Raw genomic sequence first — 16,228 nt, 5'->3', positions numbered from 1 at the left:
GGGGCAAAACCACTCTCTTGACAATCCTTCTTAAGAAGGCAGTCAAACACCGTCTACTGGCAGTTTTGAGAGTGTTAACCTCGACCACACGTACCTTTCCAGGACGGGCACCTTGGCTTTACTCTTGAGGGAAAGGTATTTCTCCCTGCAGCTGCCGCAGAGCAGGAAGTAAGGGTTGCCGCTGCCACACTCTCCACCGAACCAGCCATCCACGTAGGAGCCGTTGCTCCGGTAGCCCTGCCGGTTGGCACTGCGCCCACAGCCCGGGTGGTTCTTCTTCATGTGCTGGTTGAAGTTGGCCACGCTCGACTCGCAGAGCTCGCAGATCACCACCTCCTCACGGTCCTCCGTCTCGCAGACATGCTGCAAGGCACAGCAAGGCCGCTTTATGTTTTAGCTTCTTACTAACAAAAACCAAAAGGGTCCGATGCGACTCAACAGGCCAGGCTTCTTCAGATCCATCTCATCTTCTTATGTTAAGGTTAGCCCACATACAAGAGCACAAGCTCCACAGAAGTCCTGTCATGCTGCAGTGCCCAAGCAGTCAATATCTGAAGCAAAGCATGTTAATAGTAAAATATTTATCCTGCAGCTACACATTGTAAGGCTGTGTGGTTTCCATGACTAGTTCTTTAAATCAGGACTTCCAATAATCTGAATAAGTCTCAAGATGTTGATAAAACTTCATATCAAGCCATGTAATGAGTAATCATTAATCAATCTATCCATCGTAAGTGTAATTATATCTCTGTCTTCCCATTACTACGTAATACATAACAACCAGATTATGTTGTAGATAGCTGTACGATGCTGGTTCCTTCTGAATACTGAATTCCGAGATTGCTGATTTACATTAAGCATCAATCAGAATCTGATGCATAATGAGAATCCCAAACACTATATTGTCAAATCAGATTTATGAATTATTGTGGACTATATGTTGTTTTCCAATTAAACTGCTGCGATTCTGAAATAGCAAAGAAGAAAGTTACGGAGTAGAACTAACTGTGTAATATAAAAATTTGGGAACTTTTTCATGGGAAGAATCACTTTGTAGGTCAGACTTGCAGGGGATCAGGACTGCATTGCGATATTGACAGAACAGTTAATGAAAAACACACTGCCCTTTTTACAGCCAATTGTGTAGAAAAGGTACAAAGCAAAGAAGCAGTTTCTAGTCCCTGGACAGAAGCGTAGGGCGGTGCAGAGCGCAGAAGAAACGAAAGCAGCCCCAGCTGCAGTCACACACACCCATGTTGGCCAGTCCAGTACCTCCGGGATCCACATTCCCAGAATGTCAGTGTCGCTGGCCAGATCCTGGCCGAACATGGCCTCCATGGCCTCGTCGTCCAGGTCGATCTCCAGCTCTTCGTCCAGGTTGAAGTCGTACAGCGCCCCGGGGTCCTGCTGCACTGGGGCGCCCTCTCGGCGACTCTGGTTCCTGTGGGCCTGCACGGAGCGATACAGCCCGGCTGTAAGGTAAAAAAACAACAAAAACGAGTCACCTACCACCTAAGGGTGATGGTGCTGGTGGGGGGTTCGCCTGATTCAGAATGTTTGAAGAAAAAGTCCCAGTTGGTTAATCTTCACCTGGTTAAGAGTTTGAGTTTAACTGATGGAGGTCACATGCGACAGACCACTGTCTGTCAAGACTCAGTTTAAATTTCTTCCAGGTATTACTTAATGCAGTAAGTAGAAAAGGACATTTTGAGGTCATTCAGAGGACTCAGTGAGAAAACTGACAAAGCATATTTCAAATTTCAAATGCTTGAGGCATGACTTGCAGAATGGCAGAAAAACACCCCCACGAAACCCCAGTGATAACGGCAAAACAAGAGCGGTTTAAAACAGAAGAAACTGGAAATTTAGTAGAACAGGCTGTCCGCCAGGTAATGAAACATGGCAATGAAAGAATAATAAAATAAATAAAACACATGTCCCACCACCTCTGCTCGCTGCTAGACAAACGCCTCTGCGAACTGTGGTGGCACACGGCACCGCGTGGAAACGGACGGAATCGCCGCTCACCCGCCCGCGCCAGCAGCGTTCGTGCGGCCAGATCGAAGCGGTGTTTCCTGGTGGCCGCCGATCGGCCCCTCAGCGCAGGGCCGCTGGACGCAGACGCGCTCTCCCCGTGGTCCAGGCCCTCGGGGCTGCAACGCAGGGACAAAGAGACACTCCTGAGAGACGGACAGCCTCCTGTTCCCATGTCAACGCGCAGCCTGCTGCAGCGCCTGGGAGCATCCTGATCTACTATTAAATTAGTGGTAAGAAACGCCATCAAGAATCACCTTCACGTTCCGTTTAATGGCTCATTTTTTACATCAATTGAGAGCACAAAGGCTTCCCTTTTCTTTAACAGAGAACATTTATATCCCATACACACTTTATCAGTGAATATGAACACATCTCAAAGACAAGGGGATATAGAGATGCCCCTTTTATTGGTAAAAACAACACTGTTTATTGCCCCTGCGTGGAAGTTAATGAAGAAGTCCAAAGCACGTAAATCTGCTTCCAATAAACCACAATATGATTTTCTACGTCTTAGCATCTATTTAAAACGTAGAGGTCAAAATAGAGCTCCACAACAGTCGTCAGATTAAGCATCCTTTTAAGAACATTACAATTGAAATGTTTGAGGATATATATATTCGTAGGGGTGTTACCCTGGTGTTCTGGCCAAATTTCCCATTGGCCCTTACCAATCCTAGCCTCCTAATAATCCCCATCTATGAATTGGCTTCATTACTCTGTTCTCCTCCCCACTGCTAGCTGGTGTGTGGTGAGCGTTCTGGCGCACTATGGGTGCCGTCGCATCATCCAGGTGGGGCTGCACACTGGTGGTGGTGGAAGGGTGTCCCCATCACTTGTAAAAGCGCTTTGAGCAGGGTGTCCAGACAAGTGCTATATAAGTGTAAGGAATTCTTATTATTATAGATAAAAACACAAGCAGGTATGAAGGTAACCAGAAGGTACCCTTCACTGAAGCCTTCCTCCATCTCAGTGGCGTCTGCAGCAGGGATCTCCCCTGGCGACTGCAGGTAGTTGGCGTCTCTGGACTTCCCGCCTCCAGCAGAAGCTGTGGCCCCTGGACAGGATTCAGTAGCCCCTGCAGACTGCGGCTCCTCTTCATCCTCAGTGCCAGGGTGCTCGATCATCCACATGGCCAGGACCGTGATGTTCTGGGCATCAGCCTCTCCCCGGGCACCTGAGCCACACAGCCAAAGATGCCAGAGCTCATTCCAACGTAGAAACCGCTTTCTACGCAAATCAGTCTGATCCGATCCCGAGTGGCAACCCAAATCGAAAGCATGCTGCTGCTCTTATGTAATTAACTGTGACCGATTTTTCTACTGCATTACACTCACCGTAAATTTTGAAACCTTATCTTATTTTAGTGGTGGAAAGCATACTATATACAGTAGGAGCAAAAGCAAAATCCATCCATTGAGGAGACATGTACGGAAGCCTAGTAGTGGAAAAAAAAATAGGTGTGTTCAAACGAGATAACAGTCCATTGAAAACAAGATGGTGTTTCTAACGCAGCGCCAGCAACAGGACTCTCTTCATCAATGCATTACTCTTGCAATATTATTGCAATAAATATTTTGTTTAAAACACATTAAGAATCTTGTTTAAATGCACTTTTATCTAACTTAAACACAAGAAATATTTTTTTTCTCTCCATGGCACTAATAGGCATCTGTGGAAATGCAACTCAACCATTAACACTTTCCAGTCATCAGATGCAAGGACTTTCCATTTCTGGAGATGTGGCTGTTTGTAATCCGGTACTGATTAGCAATACAGATGTAGATGCAAAATTATTAATGCATACAATGACAATTTACACAGAAGACAGAGGGTCTACTGACATTCATGTTAACATTCAAGACTGGGCTGTGTATCTAATTACAGCTTAGTATCATGTAAATATCTGCAAGAAGGAAATATAGCAGTTACTATATGCAGGGCTTTCAATTCAATCAGGCATGATCATCCTGGTTGACCGAAATAAATTCCAGATAGTGTTTTTGTCACACACCCCCACACGTTTTGGGAACTGTAGCAGGCAATCCGGGGAAAACATCCCAGAACCTCCTTCCTTACCTGTGGCTTCCATGGCCTTTGTTATCTGCCGAAGGGAGAAGCCCATTTCCAGGAGAGGGACAGCAATGGCAGGAGGCGGGGGGGAGGTCGAGAGCCTGCTGCTGGGGTCTGACAAGGCTGCGGAACAACACACCGTTAAGGGCATCGGGAACACTAACCCACACAGCAGGCGCTGTTAATCACTCCACAGAGCATTTACAAGCGGACTACCTACAAAGCCGAACAAGCAAGTGCCTGTGTGACTCACACAAGAATCAAAAACACTCCCTAGCAGCTCTTTAGCCCTGGCACAAATAACGTACGCATGGAGAATAGTTAAAGACAAATTCGTAAAAAGGTAATACGTAATTCAAGCCGTAATAGACTGTAACTATATACAAGCGTTAAAAGACAGTTATTTTATATTAGCTGATGACATTTGAAATGTGAAATGCATTCATTATACGTATATGGCTATATATACGTATACATATGGCCGTATTCAATATACTAAAGAAAGGCATTTCATATCTATCCATCCATTTTCTAACCTCTTTATCAAAAATAGGGGGAGCTGAAGCCTATCCCAGCTAGCAACGGTAACAAGGACTCCGGTCCATCTCGGGGCACACAGACACTCACACACAAGCCACTTTTCTCAAATGCTAAGTAACCTTTGAGTATGTCTTTCGACTGTGGGAGGAAACCGGGGCATCAGGAGGGGGCGCACCCAAAAACGGGGACAGCATACAATCTGCAAGCCGAGGGCACCCCAGGAAATGAACCCAGGTCACCAGCTCTACGAGGCAGCAGTGCAAACCCCCATGTTGGTCATTTCAAATCTGACAGGACCCAAAATAAACACAGGCTAAATTATGGCCTAATCATTTGAGCTTTCTTCTGAAACAGAGATGTGAAAAAGCAGTCTACCCTACTGCAGTACACATCCTGAACAGCTAACAGCAATGTTATGAGTCAATGCATATCTGCACTATGCACTTTTTGCATGGTCTGCCATGTTTTGTTTTTCTCCACAACACATTTATTGTTCTCTTATTATTTATTCTGTTTGTAAAGTACCGCCTACATTGTGTGGTGTTATCTGCTGTACTGTGATTGTAAAGAGAGATTAGCGCGAATAACAGTTCGAATAACAATACACGTGTACATATGGCAATAAACTCCTCTACTGCTCTACTCCTCATTCTCCCATTCAGACAGCCGGACCGGGGTGTGGAGGAAATTGGGAACCAGCTGGTACCGGTGCGGTTGGCTGCTCTGGTGGGCTGGGAGTCGGGCGAGGTCAAACTCTGTCGCCTTCCCACTTCGTCTGAAGGGGATGTTGGAAGAGAGGAGACAGGTGGGGTCTGTGCGCGACGCGTGGGCAGCACCGTGGTGGTTGGGTAACTGGAGAACATTTGCCTGCTCGAGCAATTAGGAACACGAAGGGGACATTACACAATGAATGTCTGAACGTCTGGTGGCTTGCTCGTTAATAAAAATACAAAACCCCACAGTCACGTAGAGTACCACACACAGACTAATCAAAAAAACTTAAAAGCTATTATATTTGAAGCTACATTTTATAATCAAATACCAAAAATCAACCCAAGAACAAAAAAATATATATACAGACTGTTACAATCAATAAAATATATATACCATAATTTTTCCTTTGGTTAGGTTTTCTAGAATAAAACTAAAACAAGAGGAAGAAAATCAACAAAACACAAAAGATAAATGGCACGTGGATGCCTGAAACGTGAAAGAAACGGGAAACTCTGATCTGGCAAAAGAAAGAAATGAAGCGGGCAGCGACGTTGCTGACCGGCACCGCCGGGCGATGGGCGCACCTGAGCAGGCTGAGGGGCATGACCCCTGGGGACTCGGAGGCCGGCACGGTCTCGGTGTCGGTGACCGGAGTGGTGGCGGTGGTGGTGTCCTCCAGGGAGCTGCTCATGAAGGACGTGGTGCTGGAGGCTGAGGGGCTGGTAGTCACTGGGGTCTGGGCCTGCTGAACACCATCGGTCTCCTCCGACTCTGGATCTACGTCTGCAAAGGAGAGCAAACACCCAAAGAAATAAACTGAAGCTGATCCAAGAGCTGGCGAGTTTGTTCACGCGGTTGCAGCTTTTTTTTTGTCGTAAAGGCTGAAATCAAGACAAATCACGTCGGACCTTTTTTCACCTTTAATACAATCTTGTAACCAACAACATTTAAGTGGAAAAAAAAGGAACATTTTTAGGAAGAAGAATTTAAAATAAAAAACTTCCAATGCCTTGGTTGCATAAGTGTGCACAGCCTGTAACTAATACTTCATGGAAGCACCTATTTCTTCAGTTACAGCAGTAAGTCTGTTTGGATAGGTCTCTATCAACCTTTGCAATTTTATCCCACTCTTCTGCAAAGAAGCTCAGTCAAATTGTGAGGGGATCTCCTGTGCACAGCCCTCTTTAGGCCAGTCCACAGATTTTCTCTAGGATCGAAGTCCGGGCTCTGACTGGGCCATTCCAGGACATTGATCTTCCTTTTTTAAGCCATTCTCTGGTTGAGTTGGCTGTGTGCATTATGGCAGTAACTATTAAAGCAGACACAGCAACAGGCAATCCGAACACAGTAATGAACTGGTGAAAACAAATGCTTAATTATACCCCAACTAAAAGTTAATGGAACTGGCTAAATTGTAGGAGTAGTCATATACATATGTAGCTATACTTACCAGGTTTGACCTTGCCACCAAACTGGTCTTCCAGTAGTCCATTCACCACTAGCTTATAGATCATCGCCTGAGCCCTTTCCAGGTCGGCTAGTCCAAGGGCACGTTTGATGGGTGACCTCATGACTGCGCGCTTGACCATGTGGCGCATCAGGAACTGCAGGGCAGCCCTCATCTCCACCTCCTCCTGGAAGACCGGGGAGCCCGCGCAGTCCGAGTTGTGGCCGTTCTCCGTCAGCACCTTAGGGATGAGCAAGAGCTCGGCGTACTTGCTGCAGCTCAGCAGAGCACTGAGCGACTTCATGGCTCCCAGGTAGAGGTAGGAGAGCTGGACGGCTCGGATCTCGGACTGCACCAGGTCGTGGGTCCTCAGCCCGTGCTCGTGGAGCTTCCTCTTTCCTTCCGCCTGATGGTGCTGAGGGTCTAGCCCCGTCTGGGGGTCTAAGGAGAAGGAGGCGATTTCATTTTCCGACTTGCAGCTGGCGGCGTGAGCTTTGACCTCATCGAGGCTGTGAGAGATCCGCAGGTCAGTGGCTTCCTTCGGGTGCTCCCCCTCCGTTTTCTGCTCCGGATCCCCCTTCTCCTCAGACTCGTGCCTGTGCTTCTTTTCGTGGCGCCTGGTGCTAAGCTTCCCCGAGTCCTCGTGGATGCCAGTGAGATACGTGAGGTCTAGGAGCAGAGAGGCGGTCAGGCCCCTGAATCTGGAGACGTCGAAGGGCAGCGGCTCACAGGGCTCCAGGTTGTACAGGGGAGTGTCACTAGGCGACCAAAAAGTTGGGAAGCTTTAATAAAGATCAGAGCGACATAGGAAACAAGAAGTGAGGGAAAGACAGGAGGATAGATACAGAAGACAGTGCATCATGGAAGAGATCTTTAAAAAAAATGGCTGAATGAGAAGAAACACTTTAAAAAAGTGCGCTGCCACGCAGTAAATGAAGGAGGAGTAAAGACAGGTGTAGTTAAAACGCGTTTTAAGAGAGAGGCACACAGTCACAGCAGTCCTAGCTCTACAATCCTTCAAGCAAGAAAAACAAAACTGGGCAGCAATGGCAAAATGAGAGCAGACTGACATTCATTAATTCTACAAGTAAACACTATAACATAAATGACACCTATAAGCTGATCAAACAGACTAAAGTCTAAATGTTTTGCACAGCACAGTTATTGCCTTTTACCTTCAAAAGAGGTAAGGAAATTATCAGAGGTACTTCTTAAGATTATGTCAACATACTCAAGAATTCAAGAAATGTATAAATAAGGAATACAAGGGCAAAGTTCTTATGCAGACAAGCTGATTTGATACAGCAAGGAAAATGGCTTTAGTGATTAACTAAAGGAAAAGCCACATTACTGCTAGCTTAAGTAAAAACCATTAAAGCCAGATGCTCACGACAAAATCCCTCCGAGCTCATCAAAGCCCATACCTGATTGTGATCTCGGCCTCGTCCCACTGCACTTTGGCAGACGTGCTCCCCTCTTTCACCACCCCCAGGAGAGTGGCGTGGCGGCCCGTCTGCTTGTGGACACATCTCCCTCCCACGCGCAGGCCGGCGTCCGCCCCCCCGATGACGGCCAGGACCGGCCACACCTCGGTGCACAGCGCCTTGAGCTGGGCCTCGGACAGCTCGGCCAGGCCGTGCCGGCCGGGCCGGCCCTTGTCCTCCTCCCGGAGCTCCTCCCTGGCCTCGCGCTCCTCGCGGCTCTGCACCGAGCGGCTCTTCCTCAGCCGCTGGCCGCCCTCCCTGCAGCAGGCCTTGATCCCGCGCAGCCGCTCCATCATGTTCCCGTTGATGCAGTGGGTCCAGAGGTCGGTGCGGTGCAGGATGCGGATCAGCTGGGTGGTGGCCTCGGCCAGGACTGTGGCCACGGGGCTGCAGATGGGGTCCCCGGGCAGCAGGTCCCTCGGAGTGCCTCGCATCTGCATGTCACAGATCTTCACCTGACAAAAGAACCCGACACGCAGCACAGCTCTAACTTCCTCATGTCACGGTGTTACTAGGCATCAGGTTAGTGCAGGTGCAGAAGAAAACCGGACGAGACTGTTCATCCTGATGGCTTTTTTTGCTTACGTCTAGACCTCAGCAGGCTTCAGGCTGTAAACCTGCCATCTTCTCAGACATGGGATACATGAAAAAATGCTTTGATTTGGTACGACAGCCTTCTAAAGGGCTCTAGCAGTGCAAACGTAGGAGGAAACCGTTGGTCCGAATTGAACAGGCATGAAAAAGAAAAATATCTATTTGCGATCAAAAGACTTTGCGAATGATCCAATTAACACAGCAGCAGGTTTGAGAAAAAAAATGGTTTCACAGTTCTGCGGAAGTGTATAATAATCGCTTACACTGATATAGTGCTTTTCTGGACACTCCACTTAAAGTGCTTTACAGGTAATGGGGACTCCCCTCTACCACCCCCACTGTGCAGCATCCACCTAGCTATGTTTATATAAGCAGCCACAAGGTGGCAGGATGTACTCTTAAATAAACCCGATTAATCTACACTGAAAGCACACATTTGCAGGCCACTATGGGTTTTTTGTGGACACTCCACTCAAAGCGCTTTACAGGTAATGGGGATCCCCTCCTCCACCACCACCAGTGTGCAGCCCCACCTGGATGATGCAACAGCAGCCAAAGTGCACCAGTACACTCATCACACATCAGCTCTCAGTGGGGAGGAGAACAGAGTGATGAAGCCAGTTCAGAGATGGGGATTATTAGGAGGCCACGATTGGTAAGGGCCAATGGGAAATTTGGCCAGGACGCCGGTGTAACACCCCTACTTTTTTCGAGAAACACCCTGGAATTTTTATTGACCACAGAGAGTCAGGACCTTGTTTTACATCTCATCCGAAGGACGGCGCCTTTTTACAGTATAGAGTCCCCGTCACTATACTGGGGCATTAGGACCCACACAGACTGCAGGGTGAGCGCCCCCTGCTGGCCCCACTAACACCTCTAAAGTCAATCAGTTCCAGGTTGAAAGCTCAAAGTTGACTTTTTCAGATAACTTACCTTTTCACCAGGGTTACTGCTGTAAAACATCACACAAGGGTACAGTTCAGTAGCATCCACATCTTCAAAGGCTAGTTTGGGCTCCTGCAGTAAAGTGTAAAGGCTTTCAACAACAACAAACATTAACAACAGCTACAATTCATAAAACACACTTAATATTGTAGAAAATCATTCAGGTCATCCTTAATTCTACAAGAATCAATGTCTTTCCCATTCGAAATTTCTACTCAGTTGCTGTGCTGCACAGAAGCTTCGATTTTTGTTGTCACACTTGAACAAAATAAAATGATTTAACCACTCGCGTTACCAAAATCTAAACTCCATCAGATGTGAAATATAAGCAGAATGAAGTTAACCTAAGTGGAAAACGTATGTGTAAGAAATGTTCTCAAATACATTTTTTAGATCACTGGCTGCTAGTTTTCAAAGTGAAATTTCCACAAATGCTCAAGCAGTCCTCCCACGTTTAGGCTCATATACATACCTTTTATAGTCTTCCTTTAAAATGTAAAGAACCCTACTAGGTCAGTAAAAAAATGTGTAGAACAGAAAAATAACTTTTGAAAAATACTGCAATATTGTAAAACCATCCAAACAAGAAAGCTTGAAGTGTTTAAGACATGGGTTTAATTCTGAATTAAAAAAACTGACAAGATAATTCAAGTTTTATAAGCCATCAATATTTTCTCACCTGCAAGTAAATAATAAAGTAAACTGCACCGTTCCTTACCTCCCCATTCTTCCCAAAAGAGATGGTCCGTGCCTCCATATCTAACACACAGGTGACATAGTCACCCTGTGTGAAGCTGGACAGTGTCAGAGTCTGCTCCCCGTTGTGATACAAGTTCCCACTGTACGCTCTGTACAGCCACATGTCTGAGGTGGTGCGATGATTGAAATCATGAACCGGCCAGCGAGACACCCCGACACAAGTCCCTTCGTTACCCCGGTTCTCTTTAACAATGTAGAACTACAAAAGGGAGATGACAATTTAAGACATCAAGTCAAACACTGACTCATTTTAAGCACAAAGAATTCTTAAGGTAGGGGGGCTGCGCTTGCTTGCAATGAGAATTTAATTTAACTTGGGTTTTTTTAAATATTACATTTTGGCGACTACATTATCTTAAACACAAACTGCACTAATTGTTAATGAAACCTAATGAAATCCTAAAATCCCCTTGCTCAATGCCACAAGTTAAGTTTGGCAGAAATTAAGTGCATCTTGGGAAACCTTGGCTTACAGGTCTATTCTTGATTGCTCTACCCTGGAAGCACACCGTGCCAAACAGCTATGTGGTCCTTGTCTAACAGATGACTGCACTTCAAAATCAAGGTACCTAAAAGAACTCACATTGGCTTTTTATGCCTGTTAAGCTACATCACTGTGGCAGACAATCAGGATCAATGTCTCAGGGTAGATGAGGCTAACCATCCTAATTGTCAATAAATACAGCTGTCAATACAGACAAGTATTTTTTTTCTTTCTGGTGAATGTAAAGAACAACATTAATGGCAGACACAAAGTCTGACAATCAAATGCCATTTTAATAATTGAGTTCTGGGAAAAAAAAACATGATTTACAGCTCGCCAGATAGAACTCTAATTCAGCACAAGTCAGTGCACTACAGACTTGACAAAACCTTCAAAATAACCTTCTGATTTCAAGTATCTGTAAACTGGAAACAACAGAGTAATTGAAATGTCCTATTTCTGGACAGTTCAAAGAGGCCAGAGAAACGTAGATAACATTTTTTAATCAAAGGGTGGAGGGGCTGGCTTACATATTTATTTCGAAGCCAATGATCTAAGAAACCAGAACCCCGTCATTTGTGCCGAGTTCATCCGTATTATAAACGTCTCTGTCAATCAGCTGCTTTAGAGTTAACTGTCCAGACTTGCCCTCTATACAGTCAGTCTTACCTTCCACTGGTAGCAGCCAGATGTGATTCCCGTGGAGGCCAGCCCATAGCCTTTCCCTCCACTGCCATGAGTCAGGCCTTGGCCGTTCTCCACCACGCAGCACTGCGCTTTCTCGGGGTCAAAGGACACCTCCTGGATGGGCAGGTTCTCATCCTCCTCCTCCGCCTCACCCTGAGGAGCACGGGAACGAACGGATACAACACCAGCTCTAGAAAGCACCACTGTAGATCTGCACATTATTTACTGCGCATACACCAAGCATTCACTGCGCTTTCTATTTTTCTCAATGCTTGTATCATGCTTGGCCATGTCTCTTTACACTTCATTATGATTTCCATACGACATATGCACTGCACGCTGCATTTACCATAGTAAACTGGTGTACTTAAATTACCATGGTATACTTAATCTGAGATAGGACAATAACATCTCTTTGGCACAAGATAGCACAAGAACCTGACAGGTACGTAAAACCTTTTTTCCCCCCCAAAGATGGCAAGTAAGTGGTGTACGGTGTAACATACATTCCAACATATCGACCCCATCATTATTCAGCCATGAAAGAGAAACGGCAGTGATTAAACAAAGCCAGTCCCTTCGCGAAGCAGCAGATACCTGCAGTTTTAACTCCTGCTCCTTCTCCTTGACTTGAATGGTGTGCTTGGCTTCAGCGATGGGCGCCTCCCACATGCAGTCAGACAGCAGTGAGAACAAGCGCTCGACTACCTGGAAGGTAAAAACCTGCTCATCAGAATGCGGCCTCCGGATCTGCTTCAAACTCATATTTGATGATTTAATAAGGTTTTAATATCAATTACTTAGTATTTCAACGTTAAACATCTGCATTTCCTGGGCTACTAAAGGAGAAGCTGCAACCTTGCTGAACATTTTTTCAAATAATTGGCTTTAATAATGAAATAGCTTAACCACAACTTAACTCACAAGCCTGTAGATAGAACCTGGGAATGTGATATGCAGTAGAATGTCAGGATACATTAATTTCTTCATGAAATTACTGAATACTATTTGATGCATAGAATATGGGAAATGGTTAAACACATTTGATAATGGGGACACTGCAGTTATCATTTCAAGAAAGACGTTTGAAATAAACCACCAACCTGGGTCATCTGATCGTCTTCAACACTGGCCTCACAAGCTGGCAACACTGCTTCTAACACATGAAGAGCGAGGAGTCTGGTTCTCAGGTTCCCAACCAGGGGGACACCTGATTAAGAACAAACATTTGGAGGATAACGTTTTGTGCATTAAACAACATTTTTTAGTCATGATATTCCCAATTAGCCCTGGAAGAAATGTTTTTGGTGACAATGAGAGCCTTCTTAAAAAGTGGGACCATAAGAAGGGAAAACAACACATGTATCGGGTAAAGGTCTATGCATTATGCTTAAACGTCTTGCGTTGTGAAACCTTTACCTACAGTGTTTCAGTGTCAATTCCTGTGACTTTTAACAAGGCACTCAAAAACTGAAATTTTAAAAATCTCTCCAGGCTGTTTGCCTGAGTCATCAGGAAACTGGTTGTGTCATGTCTTACATGATGAATGTTAAATGATTTGATCAACAAAAGAATAATCAGATATGGGGATAGTTTAGAACGTCCTGCTAATGGTTTCCGGTGTCTCTAAACAAACTACTGGACATGACTCAGCCCAGCACAGAACTTTTGCCAATTATATTGCAAGAAAAACGGTCAAATAAATTTGCAAGGGAGCAAGAACCAATAGTGTTTAGAAATGTATCAAGGAGAGTTAGTTACGCCTTATAACAGGCAAACCGAAAGGTACTTTGGAAATAGGTCCACGGTACAGAACTTCTTGCAAACTGTTTATATTCTTATTAAACCTCCATATACAGAAATGCACATCCCAAATCTAATAAAAATTAAAATCCTAAAAGGCAATGTTATGCTGTCATTAAATTTCTTGAAAGGCTGTCTCACCTGAACAGCATTTCTGAGCAGCAATGTTCAGTAGCACCTCTGTCCACTTTGGGGAGGCCATTTTCGACTGTATTGCTTTGGATGACACGACACGACGGAGAAACACCAGAAAGTCTCCAAGGTGCAGCTCTGCTGTATGTTGTGCACGCAGAAGAGCTGGGGGTGAACGCAAAATAATTAATCGCCCCAAATACATAGAACACAGGGAGTGAATGGCCTAAACTACATCATATTACAACCAGCAATTACTTATTTTTTCTCCATAACAAATGGTTACTATTTTCATTATAGTAGTCTGGGAAATTGGTTTGTTTGTTCTAACATTACTTATGTGTTTAACCAAATGTATGTGTAAACATTCACATTTTTCTTCTTACACTAAATCTTTAGGTCTTTTGTTAAAGAGTTGATCCGCCGAAGTTATGAAGATATGAAGGGAGATCACATCTGAAATACTGGCAATGGCAAAAAACCCTCTAACCAAAAACTTTCTGGATGTAAAATCACAAACGATTCAATTTTTAAACATTCTGATCATACAATGACTTGAATGTTAAACCAGACTTGCTAATATACCATATTAGGATATTCAGATCTTCCTCTAGAATCCTGAGCTCATCTGATCGAGTCAATGTCTGAACCTCTTGGACAAAAACGGTCTTCCCCATTCACAATCCTACTGTTAGCAGATGGATTGCATATTTATATACCTTTTCAAATGCTGCAACAGAACAGTTCTTTAAAGAATGAATAAACAAATTACCCCTAAAATGTAAACAAAAGCAATTCATAGCTGCTGTATCCTTAGTTTTGTACCACAGAAAGCCACAATCCACCTATGTAAAGAGATGCAGGTGTGCAGACACTACCTCGAAAGTCTTTCTTCTCCGGGTCGACACTTTCCTCCGATTTGTTCTCTTCCTCCTCCCTGAAAGGTGGCAGTAGACTCACCCCAGCCTGGGAGAGCAAGTTCTTCAGCTGGCTACATAGGAGATCCAGGAGAGACTGCACCACCTTGGGACTGAGCTTATCAGCATAGGTCCTGGATGGAGGAGAACACATCATACAAGCTGGACGAATGGACAGCAACTATACCAAACCACATGGATCTACAACTGAACTGAACAAAAATAATTTCTCTTTCACTTATTTGGGGAGCATCTTGAACTTGCTACTTCAAGTTTTTATTTCTGAGTCTCCCACTCATGTGGCATGCTTTCAAAAAACGTAGAGAAATTTTAATGAGCAAAAATGCTTGGAACTGTTGGGCATAAAAGTACTTTATATGCTTTTATATAACATGCATTGGGTATGGCCTCAGATTTACCCCATGTGGAGTACTCACCCTGTGGTAATGGCAAGGATCTGCAGGAGTCTAGTGCTGGCTACTTTGAGAGCTGTGCTGAGCTGCGACACTCCAGGCTTTTGCAGCAGCTGCAGGGGCTGTCCCAGCATGGTGTCGGTGCCACACAGCTGGGACAGCACATTAAGCAAGCCACTGGAAATGGCTAGAGATACATCTACGGGCTGATAGCGGACACTGAGTGCAAACACCGTCACCAACAGGAGGCGCTGCTGGGCTTCTGAAACAATTCATTGAAAAAGGTGCTTTCAGTCAGACATTTCGGATAGGTGCTTAGAAGGCTAAAGCATTGTGAATACATACACAAGGGGGATTCAATCAAATTGCATTTTGATTAAAATAATAGCAGTATATAAGCCCTTCACATTTATGTTTGCATGACTGCATTTGATCAGATCCTGGAATGTATATCATTCCACCTTGCCAGTTTCCCAGGTAGCTCCTTACCAATATGGTGCTTGTTGGCTTGTAGGGCTCTCTCCAAAGTGGCAGACAGCTGCTGATAAATCTTGTGCACTGCAGTCTGGATGTCCACCTGAATGCTCCTTTTTGCAGCTCTGATACCATCCTGTGTTAACCACAGTAACAAGAAAGTACTTCATTTTCACTCTAATGAAGCACTACGGTCACAAACCTCAAGAAGAGCACAGAAAAGTCCCTTCTTCAGACAATAATATATAATTAAAATGCAAAACACACGAATAGGTTTGTAACACAGGTTTTTGTTAATTTGGGTCAAGTACCATCTAGGTAGGATATTCCCATCCTCTACATGATAGTGTGAGCTGTAAAACAAGACACCCCCTTAAGGAAGCCTGTTAGTAGAAATTACCTGGTAGTGATGGAGCTGGACACTCTCCTCCTTGATCCCCCCTGTCCCTACGGTTCCCAGGCTGAAGCAGCCAGCTAGGAACTGCAGTCTCACGGAGGTGAGCAGCGAGGAGGACTGGAAGGCTGGCCCCTGTCGCCCTACTCCCACTGCCTGGCTGCCTTTCTCCTCCATCCCCGACAGCAGGACCACAATCTGGTGCAGGGCCTCCAGGCGAAGCTGCGCCAGCAAGCACAGAGCCTCGTTTACTACGGGCACGTTTCTGTACATATGGGATCGTTTACTGCGTGCCTGCAACAGGGGCTCGTAAGGATGGTGTTTTTAAACA

At 45.2% G+C, this 16,228-nt stretch overlaps 1 protein-coding gene across 8 annotated transcripts in view; it reads right to left on the bottom strand.

Moving 5' to 3' along the window:
• The window catches only part of herc1 (HECT and RLD domain containing E3 ubiquitin protein ligase family member 1), a 66,356-nt gene that overhangs the window by 24,040 nt on the left and 26,088 nt on the right, over nucleotides 1-16,228 (bottom strand). For 6 of the 8 annotated variants that reach the window (XM_069190727.1, XM_069190732.1, XM_069190733.1 and 3 more), the window contains 19 exons: nucleotides 15,904-16,119; nucleotides 15,519-15,639; nucleotides 15,054-15,291; nucleotides 14,578-14,750; nucleotides 13,709-13,864; nucleotides 12,868-12,974; nucleotides 12,362-12,472; nucleotides 11,747-11,917; nucleotides 10,553-10,792; nucleotides 9,823-9,906; nucleotides 8,233-8,747; nucleotides 6,812-7,590; nucleotides 5,946-6,144; nucleotides 5,354-5,514; nucleotides 4,114-4,230; nucleotides 2,980-3,211; nucleotides 2,029-2,153; nucleotides 1,252-1,472; nucleotides 95-363 (listed from right to left, as the gene is read on the bottom strand). In XM_069190727.1, the coding sequence (XP_069046828.1) occupies nucleotides 95-363; nucleotides 1,252-1,472; nucleotides 2,029-2,153; nucleotides 2,980-3,211; nucleotides 4,114-4,230; nucleotides 5,354-5,514; nucleotides 5,946-6,144; nucleotides 6,812-7,590; nucleotides 8,233-8,747; nucleotides 9,823-9,906; nucleotides 10,553-10,792; nucleotides 11,747-11,917; nucleotides 12,362-12,472; nucleotides 12,868-12,974; nucleotides 13,709-13,864; nucleotides 14,578-14,750; nucleotides 15,054-15,291; nucleotides 15,519-15,639; nucleotides 15,904-16,119 (4,235 nt within the window). The remainder of the gene's footprint in view (nucleotides 1-94; nucleotides 364-1,251; nucleotides 1,473-2,028; nucleotides 2,154-2,979; nucleotides 3,212-4,113; nucleotides 4,231-5,353; nucleotides 5,515-5,945; nucleotides 6,145-6,811; nucleotides 7,591-8,232; nucleotides 8,748-9,822; nucleotides 9,907-10,552; nucleotides 10,793-11,746; nucleotides 11,918-12,361; nucleotides 12,473-12,867; nucleotides 12,975-13,708; nucleotides 13,865-14,577; nucleotides 14,751-15,053; nucleotides 15,292-15,518; nucleotides 15,640-15,903; nucleotides 16,120-16,228) is intronic. The other 2 variants (XM_069190729.1, XM_069190730.1) reach the window with 2 other exon arrangements.

The sequence above is a fragment of the Lepisosteus oculatus genome, chromosome 5 (genome assembly GCF_040954835.1).
Source record: "Lepisosteus oculatus isolate fLepOcu1 chromosome 5, fLepOcu1.hap2, whole genome shotgun sequence".
NCBI classification, from domain to species: domain Eukaryota; kingdom Metazoa; phylum Chordata; class Actinopteri; order Semionotiformes; family Lepisosteidae; genus Lepisosteus; species Lepisosteus oculatus.
This window is presented reverse-complemented; position numbering and strand designations above follow the sequence as displayed.